The sequence below is a fragment of the Rhinoraja longicauda genome, chromosome 6, assembly GCF_053455715.1.
Source record: "Rhinoraja longicauda isolate Sanriku21f chromosome 6, sRhiLon1.1, whole genome shotgun sequence".
In the NCBI taxonomy this organism is placed as follows: Eukaryota; Metazoa; Chordata; class Chondrichthyes; order Rajiformes; family Arhynchobatidae; genus Rhinoraja; species Rhinoraja longicauda.
In genome coordinates this window covers 15,684,112-15,703,794 of record NC_135958.1, presented here as the reverse complement: position 1 = coordinate 15,703,794, position 19,683 = coordinate 15,684,112, and the positions used below count along the sequence as shown (strand labels likewise).

The window sequence follows — 19,683 nt, the reverse complement described above, 5'->3', positions numbered from 1 at the left end:
TTCCAAGCACCTGTTGCAGCAAACTGATAAATAAGTTTTATAATAGAACAATTCCTATGCCATTAAGACAAATCTTACCCTGTGTGCAAAGGCACATACATAACTGATGAAATCATTAATAACCTCAATGACACTTTGCACAAAGTGTGGACGTGCTAAGTACACTTACCTTCTTGTTCCAACTCAGTCTTCAGAACTTCCTGATTAGCAACATAAAATGAAAAACAATCATCATGAAAAAAATAATATTTCAGTCTTTAAAGGTGCAGGTTCTTCACAGACATTGACTTAAATTTCTATCATTTATTATAGATAGAATTATTATGTTTAAGTGGCATTTTGACAGATGCAGTTTAATGTGGATAAGTGTGAGGTTATCCACTTGGGTGGTAAGAATAGGAAGGCAGAGTATTATCTGAATAGTGTAAAGTTAGGAAAAGGGGACGTACAACGAGATCTGGGTGTCCTAGTGCATCAGTCACTGAAAGGAAGCATACAGGTACAGCAGGCAGCGAAGAAAGCCAATGGAATGTTGGCCTTCATAACAAGGGGAGTTGAGTATAGGAGCAAAGAGGTCCTTCTGCAGTTGTACAGGGCCCTAGTGAGACCGCACCTGAAGTACTGTGTGCAGTTTTGGTCTCCAAATTTGAGGAAGGATATTCTTGCTATTGAGGGCGTGCAATGTAGGTTTACTAGGTTAATTCCCGGAATGGCGGGACTGTCATATGTTGAAAGACTGGAGCGACTGGGCTTGTATACACTGGAATTTAGAAGGATGAGAGGGGATCTTATCGAGACGTATAAGATTATTAAGGAGTTGGACACGTTAGAGGCAGGAAACATGTTCCCAATGTTGGGGGAGTCCAGAACAAGGGGCCACAATTTAAGAATAAGGGGTAGGCCATTTAGAACTGAGATGAGGAAAAACTTTTTCAGTCAGAGAGTTGTGAATCTGTGGAATTCTCTGCCTCAGAAGGCAGAGGAGGCCAATTCTCTGAATGCATTCAAGAGAGAGCTAGATAGAGCTCTTAAGGGTAGTGGAGTCAGGGGGGATGGGGAGAAGGCAGGAATGGGGTATTGATTGAGAATGATCAGCCATGATCACATTGAATGGTGGTGCTGGCTCAAAGGGCCGAATGGCCTCCTCCTGAACCTATTGTCTATTGTTTATTGTCTATTGACAGACCATTAACTATGCAAGGCATAGAAGGATGTGATCCGAATGCGGGCAAATGGGATAGTGCAAATGGGATTAGTAAAATGTTAGCATAGATGTGATGGGCCAAAGAATCAGTACTGTACAACTCTATAACAGATCAACTTATTTACATTGGCGAAACCAAGCGCAGGCTCGGCGATCGCTTCGCTCAACACCTGCGCTCGGTCCGCGTTGGCCAAACTGGTCTCCCGGTGGCCGAGCACTTCAACTCCCCCTCCCATTCCCAGTCTGACCTTTCTGTCATGGGCCTCCTCCAGTGCCATAGTGAGGCCCACCGGAAATTGGAGGAACAGCACCTCATATTTCGCCTGGGCAGCTTGCAGCCCAGTGGTATGAACATCGACTTCTCCAACTTTAGATAGTTCCTCTGTCCCTCTCTTCCCCTCCACCTTCCCAGATCTCCCTCTATCTTCCTGTCTCCACCTATATCCTTCCTTTGTCCCGCCCCCCTGACATCAGTCTGAAGAAGGGTCTCGACCCGAAACGTCACCCATTCCTTCTCTCCTGAGATGCTGCCTGACCTGCTGAGTTACTCCAGCATTTTGTGAATAAATACCTTCGATTTGTACCAGCATCTGCAGTTATTTTCTTATACTTATTATACACTCTATAACTCTAATTAATATGAAATGGCACATACACTTTAAAGTATTATTTTGTTTTTGTGTATGTATGTGTCCATGTGTGTATCAATACGTGCAAGCTTGTGTGCATCAATGTGTGCATGCATTGTACACACATGCACGAGTCATATAGAATCATAGTAATTTAAACTCAGGAGTTAATTTATTTAGGGTAGGCAAAAATAAATACTAACCAGTTCAATCTCATTTCCAAGGTCTATGTCTGTAGCCTTGTAGATTATGGCATATCAAGTCTTCATCTAAATACTTTTCACACGTGATGAGTTTAGATGAGTGTTTCTCTGTTTGAAAGAAACATCTCTATTCTACTCAATCTTTCTAAATAAATAATATTCTCCAGTTCTGGTTATATTCTTGTCAACTTCCAATGTACCTATTCTGGTGGTGGAACAAATTAACTGAAATCTGGTGACAAGAACTGTAGATAATTCTCTAGCTGTCTCTTAAACGCTCATTGTGGTTCAAGTAAGTCCTCCTTTCCCTATTCCATGGTCAATAAAAGGAGAGTGGTCCATGTGCCTTCATTGTCTACCTTTCCCTATACCTTAAAAATTCCATGGTCATGACCTCTGAAGTTCCTCTGCTCTATTCTCAAGATTCTATCATTTACTTTGTATTTTTCTTGCTTTTCCCAAATGTATTATGTCATACTCTACAGAATGAGTCACTGTCACACTCAGCTGACTATTCCATGCTATTTGCAACTTTCTTCCTATCGACAATTGGGTAAATGTTCATACTATCTACAAACTTATTGATGGTGACACCCAAGCAGGTAGTGTTATGACATGTTTTATTAGCACCATAGATTGGTAATGACCATAATACTACATCTGAAAGATGGCACTTTAATGGCATTTCAAAGTATCAGGCAATATCCCAAAGTACCAGGTTAGAGTCTTATAGTCAATTCAAATGGTTACTTAGGTAACGGAGTGAAACTTGAGTCCACAGCCTTCACAACTTAAGAATTGAATGTGCTACCAAATGCATCACAATTGTTCTTCAAGGGTTTTAAAGGGTTATTGTCACGTGTACCAATTAAGGTACCATGATATAATCTTTAGAAAGATACTGGACAAGCTGACATATTTTTACATTTTGTCCTTCTCAGATGTAATTTGATTTTCTTGCCATAGTTTTGTTTGGATACAATTTGTTGTAGATAAATTATGTGATCCATTAATATGACTGACAAAAGGATGGATCAATGATTGTTTCTACAAACTACAATCATTTCATTCCAACAGGTGTATGCCATGGGACGATTATCCTGCAACCTATTACCTCATGTTCAGGGCAAGTTTCAACAGCTTCTATTAATTGATCTTCTGTGGTTTCTTCATTAAACCCTGGCTGTGCAGTCTGGTCGATCCCCTCAGGACAGATGGTGTCCAGGTTACTGCAAAGCAGAAGAGGCAGATGCTTTAATATACTAGCTTTAGTGTTTGGGCTGTGAGCATCATCAAGAAGGACAGACCCATAGGGAGATTTCTGCTTATGTGACAGCCCAGGTAGATAAGTGATGGTATAGTTAATGTGTGAGTAACTTGATCTCCTGGTTTGGTTACAGCAGCATGGAAATTGGTACTCTGAGAGGAACTTTCCAGAGTTGTTAAAACTGGTTCCAGATAGCTCCCCCCTCTCCCAAGGCCCCGGGATAGGAAGTGACCGGTCCAGGAATGTGGACCCGTGCAAATGGTCGTTGAATGGATTGGCGGAAACCCCCTGATCCAAGTCAAACTCCCACTCGGGAGCTTGGGTGGAGGTTGCATAAAAGGAACTGATTGGAAAGGCAAAGGTGAGAGTGGGGGGAGGGAGAATTATCCTTATGCTCCAACGCCGGACAAAACTCATCGCTGCTAAGTTAAAATTGCGCCGAGCTTTAATTTCCACGCAAGCATTCGATGCCTCTCCAAATCTGGGATAGACCTTCATTTTGTGCGGGGATTAAACTGGATTTACAAATCTTAACCGAGTTATAGAAACCGCTTGTTTTTCATTCGCGAGGGTTTAAAACGGATGACCCCTATAATGGGCGGAATATTCGAAACATTACTCTCAACCCGAAATAGGAAGAAAGCACCCCGCAGCTGGAAGATCACTTCGCTACACTGCTTTGTGAAGCCAAACGTGTTCTCACAAACAAAATGCATCTACTACGAGACATGCAATTTTCTGCTGAGGGGTGCTTAATCTGCATTACCGTCCTCCCGCGAATGCAAGGATTGGTGCCCTCACCAGAGAAGCGGGTCCCTCTGTTGTGTTTGAGTGGGTTTTGCTGGGTCGGCGCCCGGCTCATCAGCACCAGCGATGCAAGGACAGCTCCAGCCCGGCTCTGGTTGCCAGGACACCGACGCGAGCGCCGCGAGTTGCTAGGGAACAGCATGAGGCTCGCGAGACGGACTGACATGCCTGCCTTGGATTGTGCAGATCTGTTCCAGCTTGTGCACAAAGACACATTGCAAACCTGCGCCAATTACACCTTGCACCTTTTACACCTACACCTATTACACCTTTCACTGTCCCCCACCTCAAATTTCTGACAGGGAGGTTCAAAACATCCGTCATTTAAAACACAACGCACCATCACAAAGCAATCTGGAAAAAAAAAGTCTGAAGAAGGGTCTCGACCCGAAACGTCACCCATTCCTTCTCTCCTGACCTGCTGAGTTACTCCAGCATGTTGTGAATAAATACCTTCGATTTGTACCAGCATCTGCAGTTATTTTCTTATATCACAAAGCAATCTATCGAGCTCCCTGCTGCTCCACAAAAACCGCTCCCAGAAATTATCAATAAATCCAGAGGTAACGTGCGCAGGAAAATTAAAGATGAAAAAGGTTTATGACCGTTGTGGAGACCAAGTCAATGGAGATTAACATATTCTTGATTAGTACGAGTGTCAGGGGTTATGGGGAGAAGGCAGGAGAACAGGGTTTGCGAGGGAAAGATAGATCAGCCATGATTGAATGGCGGTGTAGATTTGATGTGCCGGTATAGCCTAATTCTGCTCCTAGAACTTATGGACTTATCATTCATCTTGCCCTGGGCGTGTAACGTGAATCACTCGCAGGTTTATCCCCACTCAATGCTCTCTCAATTATTTTAAATGATCTCACAATCTCAATGGATACCAGACTTTGTCACACAGATAAACTATTTCCCCTCAGCCTCCAACCTTCTCACCCGCCATTCTCTCACACACTTGTTCTGCTGCACAATGTCAGACCCTTAAGGGCCTGTCCCACATCGGCGATTTTTAAGGCGACTGCCGGCGACTAGGCTGTCACCGCATGGTTACCGGTGTGTCGCGGGCATGGTCGTGAGTAGTCTCTAATGAGTCGTAGCTTTTTTCTGTTTGCCGTGGAATTTTCGCTCTGCACGGAGCAAGATCACTGGTGGTTCCAGTGCGTGCTCCACCACAGCGGAGGAAAGAGAAGCAGGTCTGCGGGAGCAGATCAGCGATGTAAGCACGAACGAAGAGTTCTCTTCTCATCCATCCATCCATCTTTCTTTTTGAAAAAAAATTAATTGCCTCTATTTTACTCATTTATGTTTCAGCTGATGCAACAGGTGGAAGAATCCCACAATGTCGTGCATAGCATATCACAGCCACAGACAACACATGAGAAGGTTGTGGACACCTTTCTTGGATTTTTGAAAACCCAGATTCTCAAAATCCCACACGATGCGTGGTTTGCGTACAGCATTGCTGCATTGACGATGGCCCATGACTTCTCCCACCAGGTTAATATCTTCAGTGAATCTTATGCAGTGTTGAGGAAAATTGACCTCAATATTAGCCATTAATTTTTATATTGATGTTTGATATATTCAAAATTATTTCATGTGTGTTGCACAATCTGCTGCAGATGGGAACCGTGGGACAGCAACAGATCGAACAGGCTATGATGGGACCACCACAGCAGCACGCTCACCAGGTATCTCATTTTATATACATTTTTGTGAGTTGGACTTGACATTATTTGTTTTTATTTCTTTGTCTTTCACTTATTCTCAATATGTTTCTGTGTTGCAGTCACAGTCACTGATGAGACCCCTACTGATGCCATATTATCAGCACACAGCACCTTTCTCATCGCAGCCGGCATACTCAATCCCAGATTACCATTGGCTGGAGACATCCGCACTTGCGCCAGTGACAACAGAGTGGCCCCCCAGAACGGAGAGCCCGGCCTCGAGTTCTGACAGCAGTTCTCATGGGCCATTGCATAACCGGCCACATTAAAACTTAGTACATAAACGATTCTGTTTAATGTTAAAAGTTTGTTTTTTGCTAGTTTTTGTAATTATTTGAAGTTTATATTTTTTCACAGATTTTTGCATGTAGTTATTCACCTTTTATAGGAATTTGGTTTGTTTGAATAAAGTGAATTTTGGACATTTTGACAAAAGATTGATGTCTGAAGTTATTGCATTTCAGAGTACTTTCTCATGGCATCTCTTTCAAATATTTAAATTTCATTTATTTTGACCAATAAAATAAACACAGACACAGGCATTGCACTGCATTGAAAAGCAAACTCTTTTCATTTATTTTGATCAATGAAACAAACACAAACACAAGCATTTCACTGCATTGAAAGGTGAACTCTTATAATTTCTTCCTATCAATGAAACAAAACAAACACAACCATTGCACTGCATTGAAAAGCAAACTCTTATCATTTACTTCTATCAATGAAACAAACACAAACACAACCATTGCACTGCATCGAAAAATAAACTCGTTTGGGAGGGTGTGGGTGGCCCTGAAAAGGGGCTTGTGGTCTGTTGTGGGCTCTCTTCCTGGAGTGGTGGACCTCTGCTTGTGGAGTGGGCTATTTGCTGCTGGTCTTCAGATAATGTCATTCTGCCATGCAACGCTACCTAGTTCAGAGTTGTCGTAAGTGCAGAGATGGTCTCTCTGCTCCTTGGCTCTCTTGGCGGAGGTGTTTCCTGGCAATATCCCCAGTCCCAGCATCGGTGCAGCATGTCCTCCAGTTCTCCATGAGCCTGGTGTGATGTTGCCTGTCTCGTTGTCCACTCAGTCACCCTCCACCATGGCTGCTGTTGCTGCACTTCTGCAATGGATCAGGTTGTGGAGGACACGCTGCGTAGACAATGGTCTGCACATTCTTGGGCTCCTGCTGCATCGTAGTCAGCAAGCATCTGAATCTGCTGGTGAGGATGCAAAAAGCATTTTCCACCACCCTCCTAGCCCTGGACAGCCTGTAGTTGAAGATCCTCTGCTCCCTTGACATCTGCCTGTGAGAGTATGGCTTCATCATCCATGACCTGAGTGGGAAGGTGTCATCACCAACCAGTGTGTATGGGATGTTAGGGTTGTCTTCTCCTGGCAGAGGTTCTGAATCTGGAAAGCTTGCTCATCCTTCTTCCAGTGCTTCCCCAAGGGAGGTCTCCCTCCAGATCCCACCAGCTGAGACACTGCCAGGTGTGCCCACATGCACATACAGGAAGTTGTAGTTTGCATCCACCACAGCCATGAGTGCGATGGAATGGAACTTCTTGTAGTTGAAGTAAGTGGAATCTCCATTGGGTGGACACCTGATAGCTACATGCTTGCCGTCCACTGCCCCACATGTGTTCTGAACGTTCCATCTGGTATCAAAGCCCTGCGCCACTCTCTTCCACTCATCTGGTGTAGTAGGACAGTGCATGACTTCATCTTCATAAAGATTGATGATGGCCTCACAGGTCTCTCGGACAACCTTGCTGATGGTGTTGTGGGCCACAAGAAAGCTGTAGGAGAGGCTCTTGTAGGAGTCTCCTGATGCAAAGTAGCGGAGGGTGATGGCTAGGCGCAGGCCTAGTTCCAGTGGCTTCCTCATGAAGGTCTCCCTTTTCTCCAGGAGAGGACCCACCCGTGACCTCAGTTAATGAAAAAGCTCAGGAAGTAGCCTAGTGAAGTTTCTGAAGGCAGCCTCATCTTCTTGCTGAAACTCAGTCATCAGGTTGTCATACTGGCCCAATCTGAGTCTCTTCACGGACAAGGGCTTCAACCACAAAGACCTCTTCTTGGGCTTCTTCACCATTCTTCTTTTCCTTCTGTCTATCAGAATTTGAAGAATGCAAGCAGCAGGGCTTGCATTTGATGTAAGAGCAATGCCAGCATATGTTGCTTCCTGGAAGTCATGATGCAGAATGATCGGAGACTCTACCCACACCCCTTCAGTGGTGGGGAAGATGCTGGAGTCAATTATAAAAGACGAAATTGCAGAGCATTTGGATAGTAGTAACAGGATCGTTCCGTGTCAGCATGCATTTATGAAGGGGAAATCATGCTTGACTAATCTTCTGGAATTCTTTGAGGATGTAACTAGGAAAATTGACAGGGGAGAGCCAGTGGATGTGGTGTACCTCGACTTTCAGAAAGCTTTCGACAAGGTTCCACATAGAAGATTAGTGGGCAACATTAGAGCACATGGTATTGGAGCTAGGGTACTGACATGGATAGAAAATTGGTTGACAGACAGAAAGCAAAGAGTGGGGATAAATGGGTCCCTTTCAGAATGGCAGGCAGTTACTAGTGGGGTACCGCAAGGCTCGGTGCTGGGACCACAGCTATTTACAATATGCATTAATGACTTGGATGAAGGGATTAAAAGTACCATTAGCAAATTTGCAGATGATACAAAGCTGGGGGGTAGTGGGAACTGTGAGGAAGATGCTATGAGGTTGCAGGGTGACTTGGACAGGTTGTGTGAGTGGGCTGATGCATGGCAGATGCAGTTTAATGTGGATAAGTGTGAGGTTATCCACTTTGGTGGTAAGAATAGGAAGGCAGAGTATTATCTGAATGGTGCCAAGTTAGGAAAAGGGGACGTACAACGAGATCTGGGTGTCCTAGTGCATCAGTCACTGAAAGGAAGCATGCAGGTATAGCAGGCAGTGAAGAAAGCCAATGGAATGTTGGCCTTCATAACAAAAGGAGTTGAGTATAGGAGCAAAGAGGTCCTTCTGCAGTTGTACAGGGCCCTAGTGAGACCACACCTGGAGTACTGTGTGCAGTTTTGGTCTCCAAATTTGAGGAAGGATATTCTTGCTATTGAGGGCGTGCAGCATAGGTTTACTAGGTTAATTCCTGGAATGGTGGGACTGTCATATGTTGAAAGACTGGAGCGACTAGGCTTGTAAACACTGGAATTTAGAAGGATGAGAGGGGATCTTATCGCAACGTATAAGATTATTAAGGGGTTGGACATGTTAGGGGCAGGAAACATGTTCCCAATGTTGGGGGAGTCCAGAACCAGGGGCCACAGTTTAAGAATAAGGGGTAAGCCATTTAGAATGGAGATGAGGAAAAACTTTTTTAGTCAGAGTGTTGTGAATCTGTGGAATTCTCTGCCTCAGAAGGCAGTGGAGGTCTATTCTCTGAATGCATTCAAGAGAGAGCTAGATAGAGCTCTTAAGGATAGCGGAGTCAGGTGGTATGGGGAGAAGGCAGGAACGGGGTACTGATTGAGAATGATCAGCCATGATCACATTGAATGGCGGTGCTGGCTCGAAGGGCCGAATGCCTTCTCCTGCACCTATTGTCTATGGCGCCAAAATTACGTGAAATGGCTACCGTTGTCATCAGTTGTGACCTGACAGGGTCGTAGCTTGTCGAGGGTGGAGGTAGGTTGACTTTGGTTGTCGTAGCTTGTCGTAGTCGCTGTCGAAGGTGGACGTCCTCGGTCGTGACGACTGGATCGCCGCTTGTCGGTAGCTTGCCGTCGCCTAGGTGGTAGGTTGTCGTAGCTTGTCGTAGACTTTGTTGTAGACATTGTCGTGGACATTGTCGTAGGGTGAAAGAAGTCACCGGTTTTTCGACGATCTGCTACGACTTTGACAGTTGCCTTAAAAATCGCTGAAGTGGGACAGGCCCTTTACTCTTCAATCTTTACACTCTTTTTCTTATTTCAACAATAAACTTTATTCATAATAAAAATATATACAAAACAAAAATTGTGCCAAAAGTCTTCATACATTCTCAGTGTCTAGACATTCAACAGTTCGTACTCAGTAATGTTCAGACCTATCTTTAAAGAAAACAATCTTGCCACTCATATGGTCCTCTGGGGTGATATCCCTTTCCTTGTTTGAGGGGTGTCCCTACCAGACTCTGCCAATCAATATCCAGCAGCAGAAGGACCCTAGACATTTGCACTTTCCTTCCTGAGCAATAACATATGCGGGAGCTTCGATCGCCCCGACTACGGATGGTTCGACTGCTCCGACCGCGGAATAACAAGAGGAAGTAGATTGAACTTTATTGCCTTCCATCACAGTGAGGAATGTGGAATCCACTGTGATGGATGTTTATATTAACTTTTATGTGGTTGTGTGTCTTGTTGCTTTTCACTTAGTATGGCTGTATGGTAACTCAAATTTCACTGTCCCTTACTTGGTACATGTGTCAATAAACTGACCTTGAAACCTTGCCTTCCAAAGTGTTTCTTAAATGGCACAATCGTATCTGCCTCCACCACCACCCCCGGCAGCACGTTTGAGACACTCACCACATTCTGTGTAAAATCTCGCCACACACATATCATTTAAACTTTGCCCCTCTCACTTTGAAGCTATGCCGTCTGGTATTGATATTTCAGTTCCGGGAATAGGATTCTGACTAACGACCCTATCAATGACTCTTATAATCTTGTGTACTTCTATCAGGTCACTCCACAATCTCCAGTGTTCCAGTGAAAACAATGCACTTTCCAACATCTCCCTGTAGATAATAACCCTAATCCAGTCATCATTCTGGTAAACCTCTTCTGCACCGTTTCCAAAGCCTCTATATCTTTGCTTTAATGGGGTGACCAGAACTGCAGGCAATACTCCAAATGCAGCTAAACAAAATTCTATAAAACTGAATCATGACTTCTTGCCTCTTATAGTTTATGTCCCAACTTATGAAAACAAGCATACTATATGCCTTCTTTACCCCCTTTTTAGGGAGTTATGGATTTGGACCTCAAGATCCCTATGTATATTAATGCTGTTAAGAGTTGTACCATTAATTGAATATTTTCCCCTTACATTCAACATCCCAAAATGACAAACCTGACACTTGCTTGGATTAAACTCCATCTGCCATTTTTCCACTAATTTCTTTAGCTGATCTATATTCCACTGTATTCTTTGACAGCCTTCCTCACAGTCCTCGACTCCAGCAATCTTGGTGTCATCTGCAAATTTACTAATCAACCTAAGTACTTTTATGTCCAATGTGTACGTGTGTGTGCGCGCACGTGCGCGCATGTGTGTGTGAGTGTGTGAGTGTGTGTGTGTGTATGTGATTGTCCCGGAGCGGAGGTCCCAACATAGATCCCTGAGGAACTCCACTGGTCACAGAATTCCGGTCTCAATATTGTCCTTCCACCACAATCCTCTGTCTTCAATCAGTAATTCAGTTCTGAATCCATGCCTTGATTTGCTTCAGAGTTCATAAAGCTAAAGATTCCATACAAAACTTCTGATGTGTTGAAAGGAGTCAACCAGAAATTTTGTCCAACATACTTACATAGCAAATATAAATAGCTTCAATTCTATCAGTTTGACCCTCTCTTTTCTCCCTCACTACTTCATGTTTTACACCTGCTAATTAATCTAGTTTATTATTTTAGGACTCCATTTACGCCCTTTCTTCTCACAACTGCCCATTCTTTTTCTCCATCTATATATTCGATAGGAAGTAAGCAGAAGGACTCACGGAATTGGTGGCAGCTCCTCACTGCCCAGAGCTTCATCAGTCACCTGTGTTTGCCTGATGAACAAGAAACATTGTCATAAAACTCATAGAACCCAGTAAATTCTCATAAAACCAGCAAAAGAATAGGGAGCAGCATATCTCTATTGAAAAAGTATTTAAGGCTTTAACTATGAATTAAACAGTGGCCCAAAATTATTAACTTTGAATTGTCTCCTGGTCCTATTCAGAACTGGATGATTTATTTTAACGAGAGGATTCAGTTTCTCCCACCATCTCGCTTTCCATAGTTTCCTGTAATTATCTGTGAGTTGTGAATTATGAAGAGAAATAATATTTTTAATTTAAATTTGATATATATATACAATTTTGGGTTCCTGGTTACTAATACAAAGATGCCTCTTAAAAACACCTATCCATGCACCAGAACATTTTTTGTGAAAAAGTCAATGTTTGTAGAAGAGATTTTGGCAAATGGGAATTCAGTTCAGATGCAACTTCCACCTCACCTCACCTGACAGAAGTCAAAAGTTGCAGAGATACTGGTACCAATATTCAACAGCTGCAGGAAGCTGCAAGGGTTGTAAGGATTTCCATGATGGAATAAAAAAACAAAGAGGAGATTACCTTCACTCACAAGAGCTGGCCAGCCAAAAAACTAAGCATACACTTGGTCTCTGCAGTTCATGTTATCTATGTGACAATCTCACCGCAATCTTCCAATCTACCTCATTTCAATCTCTACAGTTTTTCACCATATCTTGACATATGTGACAATAATAAACCAATACCAATATCCCTGAAAGGAACTGGAGCACTTACTCCACAGCCGGGTGATCCTCACTTTCCTTGGTTCCTTCATCCAACAGGATTGGCCTAACAAATAAAAGGTACAAAACTGAGTAGCAGCACGATGCCAGATTCTATGCATATAGACATAACCAAAATTAGAGATTGCCCACACAGAGGTATAGTGGACATGTGTTCCAAATTGTTTTAAATTGTTTGGGGTAATATACCGACATGGATAGAGGATTAATTCATAGAAAGAAGATAGAGTGCAGTAATTGCAAGTCATTTCAGGTTGACAAGTTGCATCAAAGACAAATCCTCGGATCTCAATCATTAATGACAGATAAATGGGCTGATTCTATCGTATCCAAATCTGCAGACAAGACAAAGTGAGGTTTGAAAGTAAACCATGTGGCAGCCACAAAGAGTTATAGAGTCATACAGCATGGAAACAGGCCCTTCGGCACAATTTGCCCATGCTGATCAAGATGCCCCAGCTACACTAATCCCATCTGCTCACATTTGGCCCATATTCCTCTAAACTGCCCAAATGTCTTTTAAATGTTGTTATAGCATCCACATCAACTACTTCCTCTGGCAGTTCATTCCATATACCCACCACCCTCTGTGTGGAGAAAGGTTGGCCTCATGTTCCTATTAAATGTTTCCCCTCTCACCTTAAAACTACATCCTCTAGTTCTTGATTCCCCTTCTCTGAGTAAATGTCTCTGTACATTCATTCTATCTATTCACCTCATAATTTTGCAAACCTCTACAAGATCACCCCTCATACTCTTGCACTCCCACATTCATATGCTGCCTTGGCCTCCCCTTTGTCCTGCCATTATCAGGCTTCTGAACAGTCCTTCCATAAGCTAGGATACTGTTTGATAAATCTCTACCCCATTGAGGACATTGGACTTTGTCTAAGAAACTGATGAGCTACACTGTGCTACAATCCTGGGAACTATTCCACACCCTGTATCTTCCTCCTTGCTCCATCTTTTGAACTGTGTGTCCATGTATGTTATATCTGATCTGTTGGGATAGCATGCAAAACAAAGCCTTTCACTGTTTTATGAATTGGAGAGTTTAAATTGAGTAACCAGTCTCAGGGAGGCTGGGGTCTGTGGAAATATTTTGTGAATTGGTCAGTGCGGACTACGGAAAGTGGATTCTGTATTACTTAGACCCGGGAAAACGTATAGATTACAGACCGTTATCAGCTTGTGACCAAGACATTAGGAGACGAAGCATGGCCAGTGTGGGGGAAGCATGGAATGTAAAAGCCGAAGGCAAAGCAAATTTATTTATATAGCACATTCCAGCAACAAGGCAATTTAAAGTGCTTTACATAAAACATTAAAGCGCAGGAAGCTGGAATATAATAAGACAGGTATAAAATACCAGAATAAAAGTTACAGTGCAGTGTAGGAATGAATAATTATTTGATTTAATAAGAGGCAGTGTCAAACAGAAAGTTTTCAGCTACGATTTAAAAGAACTGAGTGTTGCAGCGAACCTGCAGTTTTCTGGGAGTTTGTTCCATATATGTGGTGCATAAAAGAACTAAACGCTGCTTCTCCAGGTTTAGTTCTGTCTCTAGGGACAGAGAGCAGACTTGTCCCAGAAGACCTGAGAGGTCTGGATGGTTTATAGTGTAGCAGAAAATCAGAAACGTATTTTGGTCCTAAACCATTCAATGCTTTATGAACCAACAGTAGTATTATGAAATTAATTCTTTGAAAGATTGGATGCTAGCATAAGACCTCAGAACTGGAGTGATGTGATCCACTTTCTTGGTCTTAGTGAGGACTCGAGCAGCAGCTTTGAATCAGCTCCAGCTATCCTGCTGAGCCATAAGTCCTTTAACCATTGATATATTCTTAAGGTGATAGTAGGCTAATTTAAGTTAGTAAGCTGGCGGAGCAGCTGCTATGGGAAAGAGAGAGAGGTAGGCAAGAAATGGAAGAAAAGAATTGAGGAATGGAAATATGAGGCACACGAGGTGTGGGTTGAGTTTCGGCATAATGTTGGATGGATAATGCAAGTTGTAGAGGGATAGAGCTATGTACGAAGGAAGGCATATTGAAAGGTTGAGATGGATTATTGGCGGAGTGCCAACGGCATGATGATCAGAAGGAAAAAAAGCAGTTGGCTACAGAATTGTAAACAATTAGTAATGCAAAAACAGAAACCTAAGTGAAATAACCCCAAGGACACCTTGTCTGGCATGGCGACCCTGTTTATAGAAGAGGGGGATGAGGAGTAAATCGGGAAAGTCGGGAATGGTGTAGGACACCTCCCCCATATGCACCTAGTTACCAGTCCCTAAGAGCAGGAACTGCCCCACAAGATCTCATTGGGGGTGCTACGGCACCCCCCACAGGGAAGGGCACCCCCAGAGGAAGATGATACTTATAACAACCGGGAAACTGAAAAGGAGGACGAAAGGAGGGGAAGGGCTGAGGCAGAAGAGGAAGGAGGAGCAGTAATTGAATTAATCAGTGAGAGAGTGAAACAAAAAGCGCAAAGGAAATGCGAGGCTGAGAACCAGCAGGAAACTAAAAAGACTAAAAAGATACTGCTACTGAGAGCAATGCCAAATCCATTAGCCTGACAGAATGGGGCGCAGGCAGTGATGCATGTATACAGCCCGTGGAAGCTACAGGAAATTATGATAATCTCAAAGAATGCCCCAGACGGCATTTGGATTTGTGAATTGTATAAGATCAACATTAACAATGTACGAAGCATTCGCAACAGATGTGTTCGCTCTAACGTCCGCTATTCTGAATCCACCCGAGGGAGTACGATGGAAAACCCTTTGTGAACCACACCAGCCCGACCACCCCTAAACAGATGAGGGTTTTTCTGGGCTTGGTTAATTTCTGCCGTAGTGGATCATCTTACTGTTGCCCTCAGCCAAGGCATCGCAGCAATTCACTCACTCACTTTTGAGGCATCCTCACTTTTTGTTACTGTTGAAGGACTGCCATTGCAACACATTACCCTGTTATTGGACTAAGCGCAAATTTGATCATATATGTCAAGTAAGGAAAGTGTAAATGTCACCACTATACCTGTGTTCCCCTTGCTATTGGAATCCAACTAGTTTATGGAATAGAACGCATGTGGTGGTAGAAAACTATACATTCCCACTTAGGTGACAGAGATGCAAGATGCTTCTCTGAGCAGTTTAGGGACCGGATAGAGGGAAGTGTGTTAAACAAGTATTCGATTATGTGATGGCGCCTGTTTTTAACGGACTCAAATTTCTTCTTTTTCTTTAACGGTAATGTCCTGAATCCACCATTCCCTAGACAGGTGGCGATAGGAACCCCTATACCTCTGACAATACCATGTCCCTCCCAGTGGGTGCCTGATCGAAGGTTGGTGACTAAAGCTGTTTCGGAAAAGAATTTTGCTCAAAGTGGAAAGATCCCAAATCTCTGGGAGCACATGGAAGCTCTGTGGGATATGGATGGGCGAGCGTCTTTAGTCTAGCCTTCACTCGAGGTTATTTGGCTGCCAACAATTACAATTACCTGATTTGTGGTCTCACTATCTTGGGTAATTCAACCAAGGGGGGCCTTGACATGGTTACCCAGGGATTGACTGAACTCAGGCTCTTTACTGTGCAGAACAGATATGCCCTGGATTATTTGTTGGCTCGGGAAGGTGGTGTCTGTGCTATATTAAAAGGCAGATGTATGATGGGAGTCAAAGATCAGACAGAGAATATTACTCGTTTCATCACAAAGATAAGGAGCAAATGGATAACATGAAGGAGTCAGATAGTTGGGGTGATTGGGGTTTCGGAGGCAGGTCGGACTGGTTGATTAATATGGCATTGTATCTGGGAATTGCAATTGTTTGTATTTTTGTATTGTTGGTAATTCTGAAATGTGTCTTGAAAAGAATGCAGATGGAGCTCGAAAGTATCGGTGCTTCGAGAATGTTAGTCGTAAGACAGACTGAATTGTGTGATAAGGAGGCTGAGGATGTTGATAAGGTGAAGGAAGAATTTGAACGACTAGGAATGTTATTAGATTAGAAGGTAGGGAATGTAGGGGAAGATGAAGTGGTTTTGAGGATGACCGACTTAATAGAATAGGTGTAGTTGGATATGTTGCCTTTGGATGGTGAGACTAGGAGGATCATGCATGTGAGGAGTTTTGGAACTGAAAGGGTTAAGGCAATACAGGCGAGAAGCAGTTAATTTAAGAGATATTGTAGCAAGGAGTGAGTTTTTCTGGTGTCAGTGAGCCATTGTTTAGAAGTGCTAATGATGGTTTAAGCATTGACGTAATTTCCCTCTCTGTAGAAATAAACAAGGTTTGGATCTGGTTGTACTTCGAAGTTTGTTTTTCTATCCACATGAGTGAATATGAAGGCATCGTTTTACTCTGAAGGTGTCTAATGTGGTTTACTGTTTTAATGCGAGGATTGAACTTTAATGGTTATCATGGAATGATAAAAGTAGGGAATGAGAATCTATAGCGTATAAGCATGCTATTAGTTTGTGTAGTTGATTAGTGATATTGATATCTTGTTGGAGATGGTTACAAAATAGCTCTTGTTGTTTTAGCTAATAGAAAATGAATGCCTGTATTGAAGTAGTAAAGCAGTGAAATGGGTGCTGGTTGGAGAAGGGTGATGTTCTCGAGAATGGAATGTTGTTTTCAGCTCAGAGCAAGAAAGCCCTTGAACTTCGCCGATAAAGGATAGCTTCTTTTTCGGAATAACAATTCCTTATATGGACAGGTGTTGAAGTAGAAAAGTTAAGTTTCGATCTTCCCTTGGTGATGCCTTTCCCTGAAATCATGTGATCTGTATTAATGAGTTAAGTTTTGTTTTCTCAGTAACCATGTGAATTGCATTAAGATTGTAATTGGTTATTGATTTATCTATGCAACACCCCTTTTCCCTTTCTGTATAAAAAGTAATTAATCTTGGAGAAGCTGTTCTTCCCTTCTCCTGCTAAAAGCCCTTCAGACACTCGTTGGGTCTGAAGGAATGGTAGAGGGAAAACCCCACTGTGGAATAAAATCTGTTGTACTCATCCAGTATTCGGCTTAATCATTAGGAACCAGACTGAAGGCAAAGAACTTGGATTACACTGTAATGGGGTGACCAGAACTGCAGGCAATACTCCAAATGCAGCTAAACAAAATTCTATAAAACTGAATCATGACTTCTTGCCTCTTATAGTCAATGTCCCAACTTATGAAAACAAGCATACTATATGCCTTCTTTACCTTCTTTTTATGGAGTTATGGATTTGGACCTCAAGATCCCTATGTATATTAATGCTGTTAAGAGTTGTGCCATTAATTGAATATTTTCCCCTTACATTCAACATCCCAAAATGACAAACCTTACACTTGCTTGGATTAAACTCCATCTGCCATTTTTCCACTAATTTCTGTAGCTGATCTATATCTCACTGTATACGTTGACAGCCTTCCTCACAGTCCTCGACTCCAGCAATCTTTGTGTCATCTGCAAATTTACTAATCAACCCAAGTACTTTTACGTCCAATGTGTTTATATGTGTGTGTATATATGTATGTGTATATATGTATGTGTATATGTATGGGTATATGTCTGTGTGTATGTATGTGTGTATACGTATGTATATATATATGTATGTGTGCATGTGCGTGTGCGTAAATTACATATATATATATTACAAATAGCAGAGGTCCCAACACAGATCCCTGAGGAACTCTACTGGTCACAGAATTCCGGCCTCAATATTGTCCTTCCACCACAATCCTCTGTCTTCAATCGGTAATTCACTTCTGAATCCATGCCTTGATTTGCTTTCGAGTACATAAAGCTACTGGTTCCATACAAAAATTCAGGAGTGTTGAAAGGAGTCAACCAGAAATTTGGTCCAACATACTTACATTGCAAATATAAATAGCTTCAATTCTATCAGTTTGACCCTCTCTTTTCTCCCTCACCATACTTCACACCTGCTAATTAATCTAGTTTATTATTTTAGGACTCCATTAGGACTCCACAACTGCCCATTCTTTTTCTCTATCTATATATTCGATAGGAAGTAAGCAGAAGGACTCACGGAATTGGTGGCAGATCCTCACTGCTCAGAGCTTCATCAGTCACCTGTATTTGCCTGATGGACAAGAAACATTGTCATAAAACTCATAGAACCTAGTAAATTCCCATAAAACCAACAAAAGAATAGGGAACAACATATCTCTATTGAAAAAGTATTTAAGGCTTTAACTATGAATTAAACAGTGACCCTAAATTATTAACTTTGAATTGTCTACTGGTCCTATTCAGAACTGGATGATTTATTGCAATGAGAGGATTCAGTTTCTCCCACCATTTCGTTTTACATAGTTTCCTGTAATTATCTGTGAGTTATGAATTATGAAGAGGAATAATAATTTTTCTTTAAATTTGATATATATACAATTTTGGGTTCCTGGTTACTAATACAAAGATGCCTTTTAAAAACACCTGTCCGTGCACCAGAACATTCTTTGTGAAAAATTCAATGTTTGTAGAAGAGATTTTGGCAAATGGGAATTCAGTTCAGATGCAACTTCCACCTCACCTCACCTGACAGAAGTCAAAAGCTGCAGAGATACTGGTACCAATATTCAACAGCTGCAGGAAGCTGCAAGGGTTGTAAGGATTTCCATGATGGAATAAAAGAACAAAGAGGAGATTACCTTCACTCACAAGAGGTGGCCAGCCAAAACACTAAGCATACACTTGGCCTCTGCAGTTCATGTTATCTGTGTGACAATTTCACCCGCAATCTTCCAATCTACCTCATTTCAATCTCTACAGTTTTTCACCATATCATGACATATGTGACAACAATAAACCAATACCAATATCCCTGAAAGGAACTGGAGCACTTACTCCACAGTCGGGTGATCCTCACTTTCCTTGGTTCCTTCATCCAACAGGATTGGCCTAACAGATAAAAGGTATAAAACTGAGTAGCAGCACTATGCTAGATTCTACGAATATAAACACAACCAAAATTAGAGATTGCCCACACAGAGGTATGGTGGACCTCTGTTCCAAATTATTTTAAATGGTTTGGGGTAATATACCGACATGGATAGAGGATTAATTCATGGAAAAAGTTAGAGTGCAGTAATTGCAAGTTATTTCAGGTTGACAAGTTGCATCAAAGACAAATCCTCGGATCTCAATCATTTTCATTCCTCATTAATGACAGATAAATGGGCTGATTCTATCGTATCCAAATCTGCAAACAAGACAAAGTGTGGTTTGAAAGTAAACCATGAGGC

At 42.3% G+C, this 19,683-nt stretch overlaps 1 protein-coding gene across 1 annotated transcript in view; it reads right to left on the bottom strand.

Moving 5' to 3' along the window:
* The window catches only part of LOC144594268 (uncharacterized), a 117,492-nt gene that overhangs the window by 40,625 nt on the left and 57,184 nt on the right, over positions 1–19,683 (bottom strand). The window contains exons 25-30 of the mRNA XM_078400533.1: positions 19,286–19,339; positions 18,468–18,521; positions 12,407–12,460; positions 11,588–11,641; positions 3,151–3,265; positions 170–200 (exon numbers count right to left, since the gene is read on the bottom strand). Of these exons, the coding sequence (XP_078256659.1) occupies positions 170–200; positions 3,151–3,265; positions 11,588–11,641; positions 12,407–12,460; positions 18,468–18,521; positions 19,286–19,339 (362 nt within the window). The remainder of the gene's footprint in view (positions 1–169; positions 201–3,150; positions 3,266–11,587; positions 11,642–12,406; positions 12,461–18,467; positions 18,522–19,285; positions 19,340–19,683) is intronic.